Source organism: Notamacropus eugenii, chromosome 2 (assembly GCF_028372415.1).
Source record: "Notamacropus eugenii isolate mMacEug1 chromosome 2, mMacEug1.pri_v2, whole genome shotgun sequence".
NCBI classification, from domain to species: Eukaryota; Metazoa; Chordata; class Mammalia; order Diprotodontia; family Macropodidae; genus Notamacropus; species Notamacropus eugenii.
The window spans coordinates 526,784,781-526,803,554 of record NC_092873.1 but is presented as its reverse complement, the minus strand read 5'-3'; the positions used below and the strand labels follow the sequence as shown (position 1 = coordinate 526,803,554).

At 42.6% G+C, this 18,774-nt stretch overlaps 1 protein-coding gene across 3 annotated transcripts in view; it reads right to left on the bottom strand.

The window, feature by feature from the left end:
• Positions 1 to 18,774, bottom strand: part of PDE4B (phosphodiesterase 4B) — a 633,414-nt gene that overhangs the window by 213,152 nt on the left and 401,488 nt on the right. The window contains exon 1 of one of the 3 annotated variants that reach the window (XM_072649762.1): positions 1,704 to 4,893. The exons of the other annotated variants lie outside the window; for them this stretch is intronic. Coding sequence (XP_072505863.1) covers positions 1,704 to 1,750 — 47 coding nt within the window. The 5' untranslated portion in view covers positions 1,751 to 4,893. Of the gene's footprint in view, positions 1 to 1,703; positions 4,894 to 18,774 lie in introns of those variants that run through there. 3 annotated transcript variants of the gene reach the window in all.

Here is an 18,774-nt window from a genome sequence, read left to right as displayed (position 1 = left end):
CTTCCTCTCTAATGTCAACTGCCTTCTTGTCTGTTTCTTATTTACACCTGCTATGTATACGCTGTCTCCTCCATTAAAATATAATCTCCTAAAGGGAAGCATTGGGTTTGTTTTTTAAGAACTGTTTAATATATATTTTTTAATCTCTGGCTCTTAGTTGAGTGCCTTACAAATAGTACTTACTAGGCAACTGGTGTGGTAGTGGATAGAATGTTAGACCTGGAGTCAGAAAGACCTGAGTTCAAATCTTGCCTCATGCCACTTACTAGTTATGTGACTCCAAGCCAGTCATTTAACCTCTGTCTCCCTCAGTTTCTTCATCTATAAAAAAATAAAAAGGAGGAAAATAATAGCACCTACCTTCCAAGGTTGCAGTGAGCATAAACTGAGATCATATTTGTAAATTGTTTTGCAATCCTTAAATATGTGTGTGTGTGTGTGTTAGGGTTAAAGTCAGAGGGTTACAGTATAGAAATGCTAGCTATTGTTGCTATTAAATTCTCATTAAAATATTATGTTTAGCTGCATGGAGCAGGGCAGGGTGAATACAGACTGAGGAAGAACTCATCTAGAGTGTGGCTTCTAGAGGAGAAAGGGGGTTCTCTTATAGTTTTCAATTTTAACTATTATTCTTGTTACCTTTGCCAACTACTAATCTCAGTTGTTCCTATCATGTAGAAATATGAGAAACTGAGATCAAATTTCCAAATCAGAATTGGAATCCACGTCCTCTGAATCTCATCTACATTCCTTCCACTGTACCACATTTTAGCCACAGATATGACCTTGGAAAAGTCACTGCAATTCTCTGAAACTCAGTCTCCTGATCTCTAAGAGGAGGGGATCGGATGCTGTGGCCTGGGAGGTTCTGGTCAGGTTCCAGTCTATAATCCTTTTCTCTCTCCAGCTCCATCCACAGCACAATGACTTGCATGTAGTAAGGGCTCAGTGTATGTTGTTGAATTAACTCCAGACAGCAGTGGTTTTCTATTCCTGATCATTGGGTCTCTATTAGTGGCCACTTAGTTGCTTATTTTCTCATATCTCCACATCTCCTCTCTATCTTGATACTGACCTAAGCAGTCCCACCATCCCTGATGACATCTGTGGAAAGTATTGCAGGAGAGGAGGGATAGAAAGAATAAATCTCTGCCTTCTGGGGACTTCTAGGTCCATACATATCAGTCAGTCAACAAGCATTTATCCAGCATTCTCTATGTGCCAGGCACTGGGTTAAGTGTTGGGGATACACAGAGAGGAAACATCACTATCCATGCTCTCAAGAGGATCACATGCCAATGGGGGGAGGGGCATTGCATGCAAAAAACTCTGGACACATATACAAGTTCGATAAAGGATAAATGAGAATAATCTTGGAGCAAAGGCATGGGCATCCTGGGAAGGCAGGGGCCTGGATTGTTCAGGCAAAGGTGCAGAGGGGACCATTTGCTGAACTGTTGTAGAGGGGAACTCTGATTAGATATAGGCTTGACTAGATGAACACAGCTTGAGAAATCTCCTTCTTTCATTCATCCCCTAATGAGGTATTTAACAAGTGCTCATGCATTCATTCCCAAACTGAACTTTCATAATTATGATCCTAGTCCACCTTTGAATAGTTGTGTGGCCCTGGGGAAGTCATAGCCTTAACCTTCCAGCCTCCGTGTTCTCATCTGTAAAGTGGGAGTAAAAATTGCACCTACCTTACAATGTAAGGAAGTCCTCTGGCTGCAGTATTCTCCCTCTTCATTTCCTACCTTCCCTGATTTCCTTCAAGACGCAAATGAAATCTTACCTTGTACAAAAAGCCTTTCCCTGATCTGCCTTAATGTTACTGCCTTCCCGCATACATGACCCTGCGTAAATCTTGTTTGTGCCTCGCTGATCACATATTGTTTCCCCATCAGAGTGAGTTCCATGAGGGCAGGAAATGGGTTTTTGTTTGGTTTTTGCCTTTTTTATATTCCCAGGGCTTGGGGCAGTGCCTGGCTCATTATGCCTGCTTCATAAATGATTGCTGACCTGTTGACTTGACTTGAGCATTACTGTGACCGATCAAATGAGATAATACATGTAAAGCTCTTTGCAGACTTTACAATGCTACATAAATGCTAGCTGTTATTATTATTAATGGGAGCTGTGTTACAATTCTGTTATGGTGTTAAACTAAGCCTTTCCAGACCTTGGGACGACACAAGTCCCCCAACACGATGGGGAACTTGGAGACAGTTTACACTGAGACAAAAGTAAATGATTAACGAGTTAGAAAAGAAGATTTATGATGAAAGGACAAAGGGATTTATTCTTGGGGAAAGAGCCCTGGAAGCCAACTTGATCACAGCCTTCATGTGCACGTAGGGTTATTTCACAGAGGACACAGACCAGCTGTTTTCCATCTTAACTGAGTGGCTGATGTGGGGCAATGTGGTGTTCCTGCAGCTAGAGCCATAAAGTTGAGATATGAGAAAATGTTTCCTGAAAGAATCGATGGGAACTAAAATATGCCAGAGACAATCCAATGATGTTTCCCCACCAGCAAAATGAAAAGGTGCATCTAGATCATGTCTAATGCCCCTTCTAACTCTTATGATCCCACGTTCCTGGCTTCTTACTGAAAAATATACATGATTTATTATTTTCCACCTTATGGCTTAAATGTGGCTCTAGAGAGACAGTGTTGCAGAGTGAATTTAGTAAGGGAGAACTGGGTTCAAGTGTGACCTTGGACATTTGCTAGCTCTGTGACCACAGGCAAATAACTGGACCTCTCTCTCTAAGTCATAATCAACTGACCAAGATCTAAATTACAGACAGCTCATGATGGTCTCTCACAGAGGGAGTCCCCACAGTGATGAGATCAGAGATCCTCGAAGTAAATATGTCTTAGGCTTAGGATGAAGGGATGTGGTTGAATTGTACAAGAACAGACTGTGAGGAGGAAGCAGTAGCTGTTCCCTCAAGTTAATGCATAGGGAGGGACCAAAGATGGGGGAAAGGGAGTCCACAAGCTAGGAAGACATTCAGAACAGCAAGGCAGCCTTCCCAGGCCTGGTGTCTAAGAGGAGGAATCCAAAGCACTTTATACCTACTTGGCCTAGGCAAGTTGCTTAATCTTTTAACCTCAGTTTTACCATTTATAAAATGGGGGAGACGAGGTTAGGATATACAGTCTCTAAAGTTCATTTGAATTCTAAATCAGGGATTCTGCTTTTCCATCCTATGGAACTCTTGTTGGTCCATTAAGCTATAGGTCTTTGGTTAAATCTCCTCACAGTCTGTGGGTGCCATGCATTCCATAGATAGTCCATCCTTCCTGCCTGGCTTTTGCTCTATGCCAGGCTACGGTAGAAGTAGTGTTGTCTGGGGCCCTTCCAAGTTTTCCTTAGAGCCCTATTCCATCTAAATTAGGTTGACTTTTTCTTAAAAGGTATCAATTGACACCAGCCTTGAGACACAGTTTGCCCAAAGGCTAAAATTCTATATGTGATTCAGCTTCCTGGTTGTCCAAGCTCATAAAAGAGACCAGGCCCCTCACTTGGTGAGTGCCCCATTGTTGTGCTAATTCCCATACTTTGCTGACCACACGCCTTTGTGTATGGATAATCTATATCTATGTTTATATCCATATCTATGTCTACATCTATATCATTTACATCAACATCCATTTTGTTGTTTAATCATTTCAGCCATGTCCAACTCTTCCTTACCTTATTTGGGATTTTCTTGGTAAAGATAATGGAAGAGTTTGTCCTTTCCTTTTCCAGTCTGGCAGGACAGTATGGATGGTTTATACCATGCCCCATGTCTTCTTGAGGTGAAGCACAGAGGAAATGGACAGCAGGAGATTAATGGTTCAGGCACGTGCTGGAACCAGCTCTAACCAGCTTGTCAGCTTGTGAAATTTTCAACATGAACATTTGTGTCTCAGAAATCCAGCTACACATTAAGAACTGGTTTTTTGTTTGGTTGATCGCCTAAATTCAAGAAAGTGTTAATGATGCAGATTGAACTTAAAAGTATGTATGCATTTTCTTTTTTTTCTGGAGAGTTCAGTTGTTAAAGTTACCAGCACTCCCTGTATTGTTCCCTCAACATAGCCAGATCACAGTCTGAATGAAGAATAGTTAGTAAGGAGGTGCAGGCATGAAACACAGATATAGAAGCCCCTAAGTTCAGAGTTAGAAAGGACCTCAAAAGGCTAGTCCAATCCCTGAACAGAAATACCCTCAAAACAAGTGGTTAGTCAAACTTCTTTTTGGAGACTCCAATAAGGGGAGTCCTTTGTTTCCCAGGTGGGAACATTCCACACTGGGATAACTGATTGTGTTTCTTTACCTTGTACCTGCATCTAGCTCTCCCCAGTTTCCTCTCACTGATCCCAGTCCTAACCTCTGGGGCTATCCAGAACACATCTCCGATCTTTCACATGGTAGCCCTTTGAGTCTGTGAACATGATGATCATGCTCAACATCCTTCTGTTCTTCTCCAGGCTAATCATTCTTAGTCTCTCTAATGCATGACCTCAAGGCCCTTGGGCTTCCTTTCCATATTCTTTCAAGCTTATTGATGTCCCGCTGCACCACTAATATGGTTCCTAGAACTGAACAGAACACTCCAGACATCCCGTGTCTAGAATTGAGTCCACTGGGAGTATTATGTCCTGAGTCCTGGACAGTCTGTCTCTCTTAACACAGTTTAAGACTGAATTAGCTTTTTCAACTGTCATATCACACTTGATTCAGATTAAGCTCACTGTCCACTAATACCCTCAGGGATTTTTGTCAGGCAAACTGTTATCTAGTCATATGTCCCCCATCTTATATATGTGAACCTGATTTTTTTTTTAACACAAGCATAAGGTATAAGGCAAATGCATACTGACTAGATGTAAAATAAGACTTTCAAATAATAAAATATATGAAAAGGAGTACATTGACTTGAGAGATCCTCACTGAAGGTCTTATTATATAGATACATACATGCACACGCACACACACACACACACACACACACACACACACACACACAGGCTATCCCAACCCTCCACTAGAATCATATTTAGAGCTGAGGTGTCCAACTCAAAGCAACATTCCCAACTGGACCTGAAATCAGATTAAAATATGATTAAGAAATAACTAACTAAACAAACCCCAATAGGATGGAGATAATGTTCCTCATCCTTTTCAAAGTCAGCTCATTGCCTGCAGAGAATCTGTTCTATGGTTTCCTGGCCCCTGGTTCCACATGAACATTTGTGTCTCAGAAATCAGGGTGCATATTAAGAATTAATTTTTTGTTTGGTTGATCGCCTAAATTCAAGAAAGTGCTAATGATGCAGATTGAACTTAAAAGTATTTGACTTTTGGAGTATTTGACTCCATATGAGTGTGACACTACTGTTCAAAGGGATCTTGAACTTTCGTATTTTGGAGCTGAGAAAACTAAGGCTCAGAGAAATCAGATGACTTGTCTGGGGTCTCACAAGTAGTAAATGCCCAAGGTAGGATTTGAATCTAGGTCTTCCTGACTTTCAGTCCAGTTCTCAAGGCACTACAAACTCCTGGCTTCAGGCAAAGACCTTAAGGTCACTTATCAGTGATGCTTGCTCAGGTACTAGTGGGACTGAACAGTAGCTCGGATCCCCTCGAGTTCTGAGATTCCTTGGATCTGTGATGAGATCTGACTTCCAGTTCTACTGGTTCAGGAACCACCTATGTTATAGCAAAAAGAGTCTGTCTCTCTGGCTCCTTACAATTTGGGATTAGTATTGGGGAAAGGAGGCAGCAGCTCTGGATGCCAAGACAAGATACATTTACATTTCAGTCTGAGGAATCTGCCATTAAAGGTGACTGAAATTATTGCACACCTGCTTATACTGTATACAACTCCTTTGAATCTGAAAATGCAGAGTAATTTGAAAGCTCTCTTTTTTATTTCATGAATAATTCTACCACTAGCCCTACACAGTCATAAGGTTCCCACTGAAGAGGGGTCTCCACTCTATCAGTCGAGACTGTTCCCTCCTGGAACTTAACCACTTGGAGGAATGTAGGCCACATGCCTTGATCACTAATCTGTGACTTCATCATTGTGGGAAGTTGCCAGGATGGGATGTCCTCAACTACTCAGGAATAAAGCTGTCTAGGATTTTGTAAATTAAAGCATCAGTGAACTCAGGAACACAGGTTTAAGGGTTTTCAGCCTTACCACTCTCACTCCCCACCCCTATTTTACAGCTGAGGAAACTGAAGTCTGGGGAGTTTGACTTGCTCCCAGCCATTCAGGTGAGATGAGACCCCAGAGCCAAGACTGAAGCCAGGATGTGTGACTCCAAGTCTAGTCCTACAAAGAGGTGTCTCAGGTAACAGGATCTGTCAGACAACCTTAGTTTCAAAAGCCGGATTTGAAACCTGGTCTTTTGTTCTATACTTTGTCTATTGTGTTATATTAATTAATAGATAACTATAATAAAATATTTTGTGGTAAATGCATTAGAGAATTGCAATGCAAAATGTTATATATAAAATTTAATTATGGAGAGAAGAGAAAAGAAGAGAGAGAGAGAGGGAGGGAGGGAAAGAGAGAGAGAAGGAGAAGGAGAGAGAAAAAGGAAGAGGGGGAGATGGAAAGGGATAGGGGGAATGGGAGAGGGATGAAAATGAAAAGGAAAGGGAGAGGAAGAGGGAGAGAATATGGGAATATGGGAAAGCTTCCCAGAGAGGGAAATAGCTGAGTTGAGTATTAAAGGAAAGATCCAGAATGAAAAGCCCCATGTGGAAAAACATGGTGGTGGGGAAGGAACAGATAGAAGCCCACTGTGGCTGGACCAGAGTGTGCTGTATGGATTAGTATCATCAAAGACTGGAATAAGGCTTTTGAACTCTCAAAAGGTAGCACAACTCTGGGATCAGACCAGTAAAGGATCAGAGCCTCCTCTCTCATCTGGCTGAGTGGCAGATAGCTGTTCATTTTGCAGATGAGGAAACTGAGGCTCTGGGATTCATGCAGGATCATGCAGCTAACAAAGAATGAGAAGCAGTTTTCAAAGTAGCTCTCCATGGCTCTAAGCCCAACAATCCAGCCAATCCAATCCTCTCATCGTCAGTCTGGCAAAAGTCAAACCTACAGGGCCAAATTAGACCCTCAGCAGTCTTCTTGAGCAAAAGACCTGCCTGCTGGCTCCCTCCCCTGCCTGACCCTCTGGAGGAATTCTGGAGGAATGACCGATTGCTGAGCTGAGGCCAGGAGCTGGCCTCATTTGTGTTCAGGGTGTCTTTTTTGTAGGTCACTAAAATTCATTCTTGCTGATGAATTCTCTTCTGCTGGGAGAGAGTCTGAATCCCTCAGCCCCCAGATCCATGCACTAAACACAAGCCCTTCTGGCCACAGCCTCCCTCATAGGCAGGCAGATAATTATGCTCCAGTATATTAAGATGAGTCATTCATAGAAAAGACCCCCTAGAAGAGAGGAGAATCTTTAAATCTTTCATGGCTGGTGATTATGCAGATGCCAAAGAAAAGCCAATAAAAACCGTCACTTGTTGGGAAGTTCCTTAATTACACCTCTCTTGGACCTTGGGCATTATTTTCATTGACTTTCAATCCTACTTCTTACTCAATTTTCATAGAGGAGATTAATCTCTATGATACCATAAATCATGCTGGGCTACAAAATAGAAATCTCTTAAATGGTAAGAAAACTTCCAAGTCCTTGGCTCTTTCCTCTGGGTTTAAACAGAAAAAGTCAATCCCTCTCCCAAGTCATGGTCCTTCAAATCCTCAAAGATAGCTATGAAATCTCCTCCCTTCCCCTCCCCTACCCCTCTCCCAGATTCTTTCCTCAAAGCTTAACATGCCTGTTCTTTTAAGGGATCCTTGTATGGCATCAACTAGAGTCTTTGTTTTTCATTTTGGATGTTCCTCTCTGCATCTTGTCCATGTCATCAATGTTCTTCTTAAACTATGGAGCCCAGAACTGAACATAATATTCCTGGCTGAGTACTGAATCACTGCCTCTTTCACTCTCCAGCCAGGGCCATACTCAGCCACCCATAGCAAGGATAATACCATTGATATAATGCTTTAAGGATTTCAAAGAACTTTTTGTATATATTACCTCATTGGATCCTCACAGCAATCTTGCAAGGTAGGTGCTATAATTATTCCCATTTTACACATGAGGAAACCAAGGCTGATGGAAGTTAAGTGACTTGGCCAGGATCCCATAGCTACTAAATGTCTGAGACTGTATTTAAACTCAGATCTTCTTCACACAAAGTCCAGGACAGTATCCATTCCGTCACCTAGCTGCCTCTCTTCTCCTGCTTCTTCATTTCACCTACAGTCCTCTCTGTACTCAGAATGCCCTTATTTTCTTGCTTTAACAGACAATCAACCAATGCAATGAGTCCTTGGGAATGCTCAGGAAGACCTGAGTTCAAATTCAGCCTCAGACACTTATTAGCTATGTGACTTTGGATAAGTGATATAACCTCTGCCTCAGTTTCTCCATCTGTAAAATGGGGATGATTATAGCACACCCCTTCCAGGTAGCTATGAGTATCAAATGAGAAAATATTTGTCAAGTGCTTAGTGCAGTTCCTGGAGCATAGTAGATAGGACGTAAATGCTAGCTATTACTATTATTATTAAACTGTTGAGTTCCTATGCATCCTTCGAAGTCCATCGAAAAGTGCAAACTCTTCTAGGAATTCTTCCCTTATCCTCCCTGTCCCACTCTTCTCTATTGGGAATGAAACTTCCCCTAAGACCTCACCAAACAGTTTGTTTTCAGTCTCTCTCCTGTATTTAAAATTGCCATATTGTTTATTATAGAGATCTGTGTTAGAGTCCTATCCCAGCAGTAGACTATAAGCTCTCTGAGGTCAGGGATCAAGCTTTGGTCAACTTTTCATCTCCTCCAATGTCCAGCATGGTGACTTTCATGCTTTTTTTGAATGATCAACTTTTCAAGGCTCAATGATCGTCTCCTTAGGAAGCTTTCCTGCACTACTGCAGATTGCGGCTCCCCTGCCACTTTGCATGCATACTTACTCTCATTCTAACCCACGGAGAGCTGCTGTTGTCAAAAATGGCACCTTCTTCCCTAAGTAGTCAAATATTCTATGGAATTGTTGGAAGTTAACTTGACTGATTCTTGGGTGGCAGAATTAGAACTCAAAGGGCCATTGAGTCCAACACCTCTCATGCTACAGATGAGGAAACTGAAGTACATAAAGCCCAAGTGACTTGTCCAGGGTCAAGTGTCTGAGGCAGGATTTCTATTCAGTTCTTCCTGACTCCACACTGAGCAATGCACCACTTACTCAGTCCACCTGCTCAGACATGATAGAGTTTATAATATTTGAGAAGAACCTTAAAGACCATAGGGTCATGTCATTGACTACTGAGTTCATACAATCATTGTCTAGAGCTAAAAAGAACTTCAGATACCATGTCATTGACACCCTTCACTTTAAAAAGAGGAAACTGAGACTCTGAAAAGTAAAATGACTGGCTTCTGGTGACACAAAGACCAAAGATCATTCGAACCCAAGGCTGCTGACTCCAGGGCTGTTTCCACAGTGGAGAAAGTTGGTGAAGGACTCTACACATAACACATGCTTCATAGAGGTTAATGATCTATTTGTACTTCTTTGCAGTATGAAATATATTCCTGAGCCTTTACTTTAAAAATCATAGTGGACAAAGACACACACACACACACACACACACACACACACATTCTCAGTGTGTTCTCCTTATTCCACCCAAATAATAAACCATTTACTTAATGAAATATCCTAAAACTTGAATGTGTGCTTCCCTTACTGGGGGACATGGGCATAAAAGACAATCCTCTCAGATCCTGTTGGTTATCCTGGAACCAGAGTGACCTGAGAAGGAAACAATAGAAATAGTCTCTGAATTGGAGTCGGGACAAAAGTTCAAGTTCTGACTTCTGCTCTTATTTCCTCCATGAACTTGGAAGTCTTCAATCAGTCGATCAGATGTCGAATCTTACTGTCTCTGCTTCCACCATCTCTTGGCTATGTCTTCTTGTGGCTATTCACAGCCAACACCCTAGTCGCATCCCCTCTTGCGTGGACATTGCAATAGCTTCCTGTTTGGCTTTCCTACCACAAGTATCTCTGTATCTCCCCTCGTGCTCTATTCTCTACTTTACAGCACAGTTCTAACCATGGCATACCCCTCTCCCATTCAATAAATTCCAGTGGCTCTCTATTGCCTCTGAGGATCGTAGATGCCCCCTGACATGTGAAGCTCTTAACAACCAGAGTGGTCATCAGATACAAATGATAATGAGACAAATGGAGCAATGATATTGCCTGGGGCATGTTTCTTACCCACCCTACTGTGACCACCACTCCAGCACTTCAGCAAGCCACGCCACTGTCTCCACTACTCTGTGCTTGGGGTACGTCCATCCCAGGACCATGTTCCCCCAACCCCTGAGGCAGTGGGATTGAATAATGCACTTGGCATCAAGTAGATCTGAAGACAAATCCTGCCAAAGACACTTGCTAGCTGTGTGACCCTAGGTAAGTCACTCTTTGAGCCTCAAGTTCCTTGTTGGTCAAAATGAGAGAAGTTGGACTCAGTGCTTTCCCTTCTAGATCTAAATCTGTGATTCTTGATTCCCAGCCATATGACTCCAGAAAAGGCATCTAATAAATTACATTTAAGGCTGAGAAAAGTGCATGATATTTAACGTATGAGGTTGATAAAGTGTCTTGTTTTTGTAAATGTCTTTTCACCTTTGCATGGTCCTTGCCTGAAATAATTAAAGATAACTTACCTGGAGAGCTTGCTAAAGTCCCTAGGAAAGACTTTTTGAGGGGAGGGGGTACCTATGGGTAACATGTATGGCCGCAGCTCAGTTAGAACCCAACACAAAAGACTACGCCAGAGAAGAGGGAGGAATGGGGCCAACAGAGTCGGGAGGGCTCTAGTGTGGGGAGCTGGCTGGCTCCGACGACCTTCCCTCCCTCAGACAGACCTTCCTGCTTTGACAAACGGACTGGCTGCAGGTTGCTGCACCTGGGAAAGCTCTCCCAAGGGGCTGAGCAGGACGCCATCCATCTGCCTTTCCCAATGGCTCTCTCAGCACTCCCCACGCTTTGTCTGCCTTTGTTTGGTTTTTCCCATGCCTCTTGGCATTTAGATACAATTATTTAAAATGAGAAGATGAGAAAACATCTGTCCATTATTCGGCAGAGGAAATAAGCAGCTCCTCTCTCAGTGAACTGAGGAGGAGGAGGGAGGAGGGAACGAGAGCTTTTTTCGCTTCTCTGTTTCATCTGGGTGCAAGTTTACTAGACACACTGGACTGGTTTGAAAGCTCCCGATGACGTCAATCGGGCCTCAAAATGAGAGCTCAGCGAGACATCTGCACTGCACCGGGCCCACTGAGGTTTGATTCCTTTCTCTCGGGGTGACATCCGAGACAGATATTATCAATCAAGCTCTCTCCTGGCTCAGCACCAAATCAAAGGCACTTTGTCTTTCCCAGTGGCAAGAATGAGGAGGAGAACGGAGCTGCTCAGCCCTTTTACCCCAGGAAGGATTGGCTTGGCAACAATGAATAAAGCGATTAAAGCTTGATCCAGTGGGTGGGGGGGTTGTTTTTGAAATCCTGTGGTGCATTAAATAGCTGAGCATTTTCCATTTTTTAAAGTATTGCGGATTGTGCTTCATTGAAAACTACCTGATAAATTAGCAAATGCACCTTTGTTAAAAGCTTATCAAAGCAAAACAGATTAATATCTTATAATATCCTTTGCCTTCCCCCACCCCGCACCCCCTTGGTTTGGACCTATCATATTATTGGTTTAAGCAAATCCCAGCCTGGAAATCCACCAAGGCTGCTTGGAGCATGAGAGATTTAGGGGCAGGTAGGATCTTGAAGATCATCTAGTCTAAACCCTTCATTTTAACTAACGATAACAATAATTTTTGTTGCTTTTAGTTCATTTTCAGCCATGTCTGACTCTTCATGACTCCTTTTGGGGTTTTCTTGACAAAGATACTGGAGTGATTTTCCGATTCATTCTCCAGTGTGCCCCCATTTTACATATGAGAAACTGAGGCAAATAGGGGTTAAGTGACTTACCCAGGGTTACACAGCTAGTAAGTATCTGAGTCTGGATTTGCACTCAGATCTTTCTGACCCCAGGCCCAGTTGTCTATACACTGAGCCACTTAGCTGCCCACTATAGTGATACAAGACAGGTCATTAAATCTCTCAGTGCTCTGGCACTTCTATAAGAATATAGTTTGCCTTGATAGAAGGAGTTTCTGATTCTGTCCAATAGAGATAGAAGGCCTTTCCCTCCACTCCTTTTACTTCTGTAGAGCAGGTAAACAGAGTTCTGTCAATGAGAAGCTGGGAGTGAGGCATGGAAAGGGGAGTGCCAAAGTACTGGGAGATAAGGAAAGTAGAATGTAAGCTCCTGGGGGCAGGACCTATTTCATAACCTCCCAGCACCAATACAATGTCTGGTATACAGCAGAAGCTTAGCAAATACTGTGGATGGATGGATGGATGAATGGATGGATGGAGAGATGAGAAAAGGCAACTCCATTCTCAAAATCCTGGAAATAGGGTACTACATAAAATAATGATCTGGCCTAAGAGAGCTGACCTGGACAAGTTGGTTGAAGCACTGGCCCCTTTAATCTGAACAACAGGAGACTTGGCCAAGGGCAGGGAACATGGGAAGCAATTCAGTTCTGACAGCAGTTCCTACTGAGTGTTCCACATCACCAACATAAGTTCTCATTAAGTTCCTCACATCAGGTTTTCTATAATACACGTTCTGCAGTTTATTAACAGTCTCTGAGAATGTAAAAGCTTATTACACAGAAGATGATGTCCAGCTGTTCTTTGTTTCCAAGGAGGGCAGAAGAAAGGGGAATGAAGCTGAAGTGACAGTAGAAAGGATTTGGGTTAGATAGAATGAGGAACTACCCGCCAGTTGGGCCTCTTTTATTCAGGGTGCACACCTACAAAGTGTAATATATTGGTTGGCTCTAAGCAATTTTTCATCCATCTTTCAATTTTGATGATCTACAGTACATAAAATAAAATGTAAACTCCCTCCATTCTCAATCCTATCCATTCCTATTATCTACCAAAGCTCATATAATAAAATTCAGGTAGGTCATTTGAGGGAACAACACTTGGCAAAATAGCCAGTGACAGTGAATGCTAAGAGGTCACTGGTGGCTGGGAAATACACTGTCCAAGCATTGATCTCTGAGGTGTGAATTCATGATGTGAGTTGAGTCTGAGTGTCCAAAGTCACATTTGTCTCCCCAAAGCTGCTTACATTGGCTGTAGTTATAGAGCCTTTGCCCTCATTCTCTTGCTTCTAGGTCTTGTTTGGGTCAGAGAAGTGGGGAGGGGTTGAGGAAAGGTTCTAGAGGGATAACAAAGCAGGAATGGGCCACTAGGATCACAAATCATAAAATTTTAGAGTGGAAAGACTGCCACAATCATCTAGTCAGACCAGTGGCCCCAAAGGAATCCCTTGATGCTCTACTTGAAAGAAAGTCATTCAGCTGATACTTGAAGATAGAGGGGCAACCATTTACCTTCTGAGGCAAACCATTCCATTTGAGAATAGCTTGAATTTTTAGGAAGTTGTTCCACACATAGAGTGACCATGCACAAGACTGATGGTCCACTTGCCAATTACATAAAACTTACACTAAAAACAATTCTCTGAAACCAACTCCCTCCCTTCCAGTTCCACTTTCTTCTTCACAACACTGCCTAAAAAACATAATAACATCTCAGAGAACATTTAAAAGGAAGCCTCACCTTTCCCCCAACTCCTGGAATAGCTTTCCAATTGGTCTCCCCAACCCCAACTTTGGCTTGCTCTAGTCTGAGCCTATCTATTTCTGAGATTGATGTGCAGTAAGTGCTTACTTGAGGTTTGATGGAGGACTTGTCAGGTCCTCTGAATCCAAATTTGTACTTGGACCACACTGTTGAACAATGGCCTTTTCATCAAGATTGTGTTATGAAAATTATTTTTGACATGAATATTTATAAAAATGTGAAAATAATTTACTTTACTGGCCACCAAAAGGAAAATCATGGCCTTTCGTCATTAAATCATCAATGTTCCCACAAATGGTTGCTCTTAGAATTCAACAGCTTCACTTCATTTTAACTTTCTTGGCCAGGAAGTTTTACAATTGATTCAATCTGAGAAAAGAAACAAAAAATTGAGATTTGGCTAAACAACTCACAAGGAACTTTTCAAGGAACAGAGAAAAGGAAATATCTATCCATCTTTCTCTTTCTTTTCTCAAGAAATGCTCAGAATCAAAGGAAATGAATCAAAGCAAAACAATTTTGGGGAATCACAGGTTTGGAGCTGGAAGGGACCTCAGCGGCCTTCTACTGATCCCCCTCTCCGCAGTTCCTGAACAAAGACCCATCTACCATGTACCCTAACCCCTGTCTGGAATGCCTTCCCTCTCTTCTCCACTTTATAGCATCCCCAACTTCCTTCAAGGTCTAGCACATATATCAACATGTCTGTCTGTCAATCGATAAACATGTATTAAAGACTTCTTATGTGCCAGGCACTGTGTTCAGCCCAGTGGACACACAAAGAGGCAAAAGCCAACCCCCGTTCTCAAAGATCTCACGACCTAATAGAAATTAACAACATGTCAACAAGCATGAGCAAACACAATTCAGACAAGACAAGACAAAATGGGGTTGTATTCAGGAGGAAGGCTCTGGGATTCAAGTGTCTAAGGCAATGCCTTTATGGATCACCCTAGTTTTAATGCTCTCCTCTGCCTCAAATGATCATGAATGCTTATTTTTGTAGACTGTGTGTTCAGAGAACCAGGGTTCAGATTCTGCCTCTGAAGCATACATTCTGTGGGACCTTGGGGAAGTGCCTTGAACCCAGTTTCATCGTCTGTAAAATCAAAGGCTTGGATCAGATTCTGGTTCTAAATCCATTCTAAATGACCATTCTTCTTTGTCATGCTCCCTCCCTCCTTCCCTGCTTCCCCCAGTAGAACGACTGTTTCCCTTTGTCTTCTATCTTTAATATGTGACATTGTGACTGGCACAGAACAGGTGCTTGATAAATGCTATTGTTGCTATGATGTTGAGGGGGTGGCTCTTTTTTTCATTTTGTCTTTGTAGCCCCAGTACCTAACACATAGTAAGTATTTAATAAATGTGAATTGCATTGGATTTGGTCAAGTGTCATCCCAACTGTGCTAGAAGAGCTACCGGGATGGGGAACCCATTCCCTTCCAGAGCAGAATCTTGTACTTTGGGGAAGCTCCTCACAGAACCACAGGATCATGGATCTCAAATTAAAGGGACTCTAGGGGCCATCTAACTTAATCCTTGCACTTTACAGATGAGAACATGAAGGCACATGGAGGTTGAATGATTTATCCAAAGTTATGCAAGAAGTGGTAAAACCAGGACTTGAACCTAGGTGCATTATGTATCCTTCCTGTATGGGTTCTTCGTGGTCATGCTGACAATGGCTGTAGGCTAGAATAGAAGAGAGTATGCCACTCCTGGAGACACTAGCTCAGCTTATGTCCCAGGCCATGACACCATGAACCACTGAGGCTTGCTTTCAGTCCCATGGGCTTCCCTGCCCTAAGGTCGATGAAGCTGGTTCATTTGTTTACTGTCCCTTAGATGCAAGTAATATTTTCATTCATTTTTATATATCCCTCAACATCATGACTGTATTCACTGGGGAGGGATCCTAGAGACAAGGAAATCTTGGTATCTTCTGTGGGAAAGCTAAAAAGGCCAATCTCAACAATGGATCCTTTGTTTTGTAGGAAACCATTTTTAATCACAGGAAAAAATTTGACTTTCCATTGCAAAATGCTCCCTCTGAACTCCTGCAGTTTCCCTAGAGTCTTCCCTGTTGCTTGTCTACAGGGGAATCATGACATCCCATTTAGAGACATCCTCCATCACTCTCAAATGCCTTGCCTGGGAAATAATCCAGTGAAAAGTACAATGGAAGGAACCTTTGATAGGGTCATGTCCCAATGCCATGGGAGCCTGGGAACTAACTCTTCTGGCCCAAATCTATGTCTATGACTGTGCACTGCCTTCTAATGTCATTGGTTCTTTAGATACTGCCAATGTCAGGGCTGAGAAAGGAGCCTGTGGCTTGCACGGAGTGCTCAGGAGTATTGTCTAAGCATAAATCCACTCATCAGTATGGGTGTCTTGAGTGTCTTTCACATATCAGGCACTGTGAACACAAAGACAAGATGAAACTTTCCCTGTTCTCAAGTAGCTACAATCTACCGAGGGAGACAGGTGACTTTGCCTCCTTCAAACCATGGGACAATAACACAGTGGAAGTGACCAGCCAAGGATGTCATTGCAGCCATTCAGTCAAATCATTTACTTTCCAACAGAGCTGACACTAGCTAATGTGACGCCTGGGGCAAGGAGTACAAGATATGTCTGGGGAGGCAGAAGACAACGGACTCTCAAATTAGGATCATGGACTTAGGGAACACGGACATCAAGTCCAGGGGTTCTTAGCCTGGGGTCAGTGAACTTGGTTTGTAAAATGTTTTGATGCTAGTTATTTCTATAAAATTGCTTTCCTTTGTAACCCTATGCATTTTACATTTTACATTTAAAAACATGACTAAGAAGGAGTCCAGAGGTTTCATCAGTCTAACTGCTAAAGAAGTCCAGGTTCAAAAAAGATTACCTTATATAGTCCAACCCTTTCATCTTGGACATGAGGAAACTGAAGCCCAGAGAGATGAAATAACTGCTCTTAAAGTCACATAGCTGATAAGTAAAAGATGACATCTGAACTCACATTTTATGACCCCAGGTTCAGGACTCTTTCTAAGGTAAATTCAATTGACATGAGGATGTCAGGTTGGCGGGGGGGCTCAGCAACATAAAGCCAGTGTAGGGGGAAGAGATCCCTGGACACTGCCCAGTAGTGGGGTAGAACCTCCATGAGATTAGATGGCCATTGGGAAAATTACATCTAAGTGGGGTCCAGCAGCAATGGGGGTTGCAATATAGGGAGGGAGGAAGTTGGCTGGTCAGTAGCTTCCTCTGGCAAATAATCATTCTTGTTAACTAGGTGCTGACTTCTACTATTTCCATGCTGTTGAAGGAGGTTAAGGGCTGATAGGTCTCTCTCCATGTTAACATGCTGGTGTAAAATCCTAGCTTCCCTATCCTAATTAGGGTTATGCCTTTCCAAGATCTATGGACCTTAGGCTGGGTCTAAATAGTTAGGCAAGAAAACTGACCCCAGATCATACTTGAGTTTGTATTTCTGCTTGGATAACTTGCTAACTGGATCAACATCTGTCCACTGAATCAGTTATTATTGTAGCACAGGAGACAGAGTGCTGGGCCTGGAGTCAGGAAGACCTGAGTTCAAATCTAGTCTCAGATATTTATTAACAGAGTGACCCAGAAAATTCATTTGTTTGCCTCAATTTCCTCATCTGTAAAATGGAGGATAGTAATAACTCCCTACCCAGACTGTTATGAGAATCAGTTGAGATAATAATTGCAAAGTGCTTAGCGCATGGCCTGGCACCCAGTAGGTGCTTAATACTTAGTCCTTCCTCTTTCTCCTCCATGCTGCTCATTTGCTGTACTGAAGAGATTAAGTTTGGAAGATGTTGATGTGACTTGGGGCTTAATTTTATTTGCTTTGAGACAATGGCAAAAACTTTTAACGTCTCCCTCATGTCTCTCAGATAAAATACAAATCTTCAGACTAGCTTTTGGAGCCCTCTGTACTCTGGCTCCAGTCTGCTTTCCCAGACAAAAGTCGAATCTCTCTCCTTTACACACCCTCTATTCTGTTGAAATGTTTCTTCCAGCCCTTCCTTGTACATGGCCCATCTCCTCTCCTCTGCCTCATTGAATTCCTAGACTTCTCCAACATGCGGGCTCCACCTTCTAAATGGAGACTTTTCTGCCTCCCCACCCCCAGTTAATAGAATTCTTTCCCTCTTGATTTAACAGACAAATTAATTTCTAAGTGCCAGGCACGGGATCAATGTAGATACTGTCAGAGGCTCTTTTTCTTTTAGATCATCAATAGAATGTATGTAGGTTTGCAAGGTGCTTACAAACATTATGTCAATTTATCCTCCCAACAGCCCTGGGAAATAGCTGCTGTCATTATCCCTATTTTATAGATGAGCAAACTAAGGCTGATAAATGACGTGCCCAGGCTCATATAACTAGTAAGCATCCGAAGCAGGATTGGAATTCAGGTTTTCCTGACTCCAGTTCTAACCAACGCTCTTTCCATTTCACACAGGTCTCATAAGCTCTAGGCTACATTTCTCAGTGAACTTGGCCTGATCTGGTGACAAGAGTTTTTTCAGACCCATGTCATATGATGATCAAAGGAGGAGACGAGGCATATGACAGCCCCTCTGCTCTCAAAGAGATGGCATGTTGTCTGATGGCTACACCTGCGCTCACAGCAGCTCTTTGACAATGTCAGCTCTTGGCTTTTGGCCAGTAACTGCCCAGGGTTGCAAAAATGACTAAGCCAGAATTTAAAGCAGCTCCTCTGAGTCCAAATTCAGCCATCATCCTACTGTGCCACACATACTTCCAAATCATGCCAATCAGTCTGTCAAGCACCTACTGTGTGCCAGGCTCTGTTTTAAGGGCTGGGCACGTAAAGAAAAGTCCCTGTTCTCAAGGAGCTCCCAATCTATCAGGGA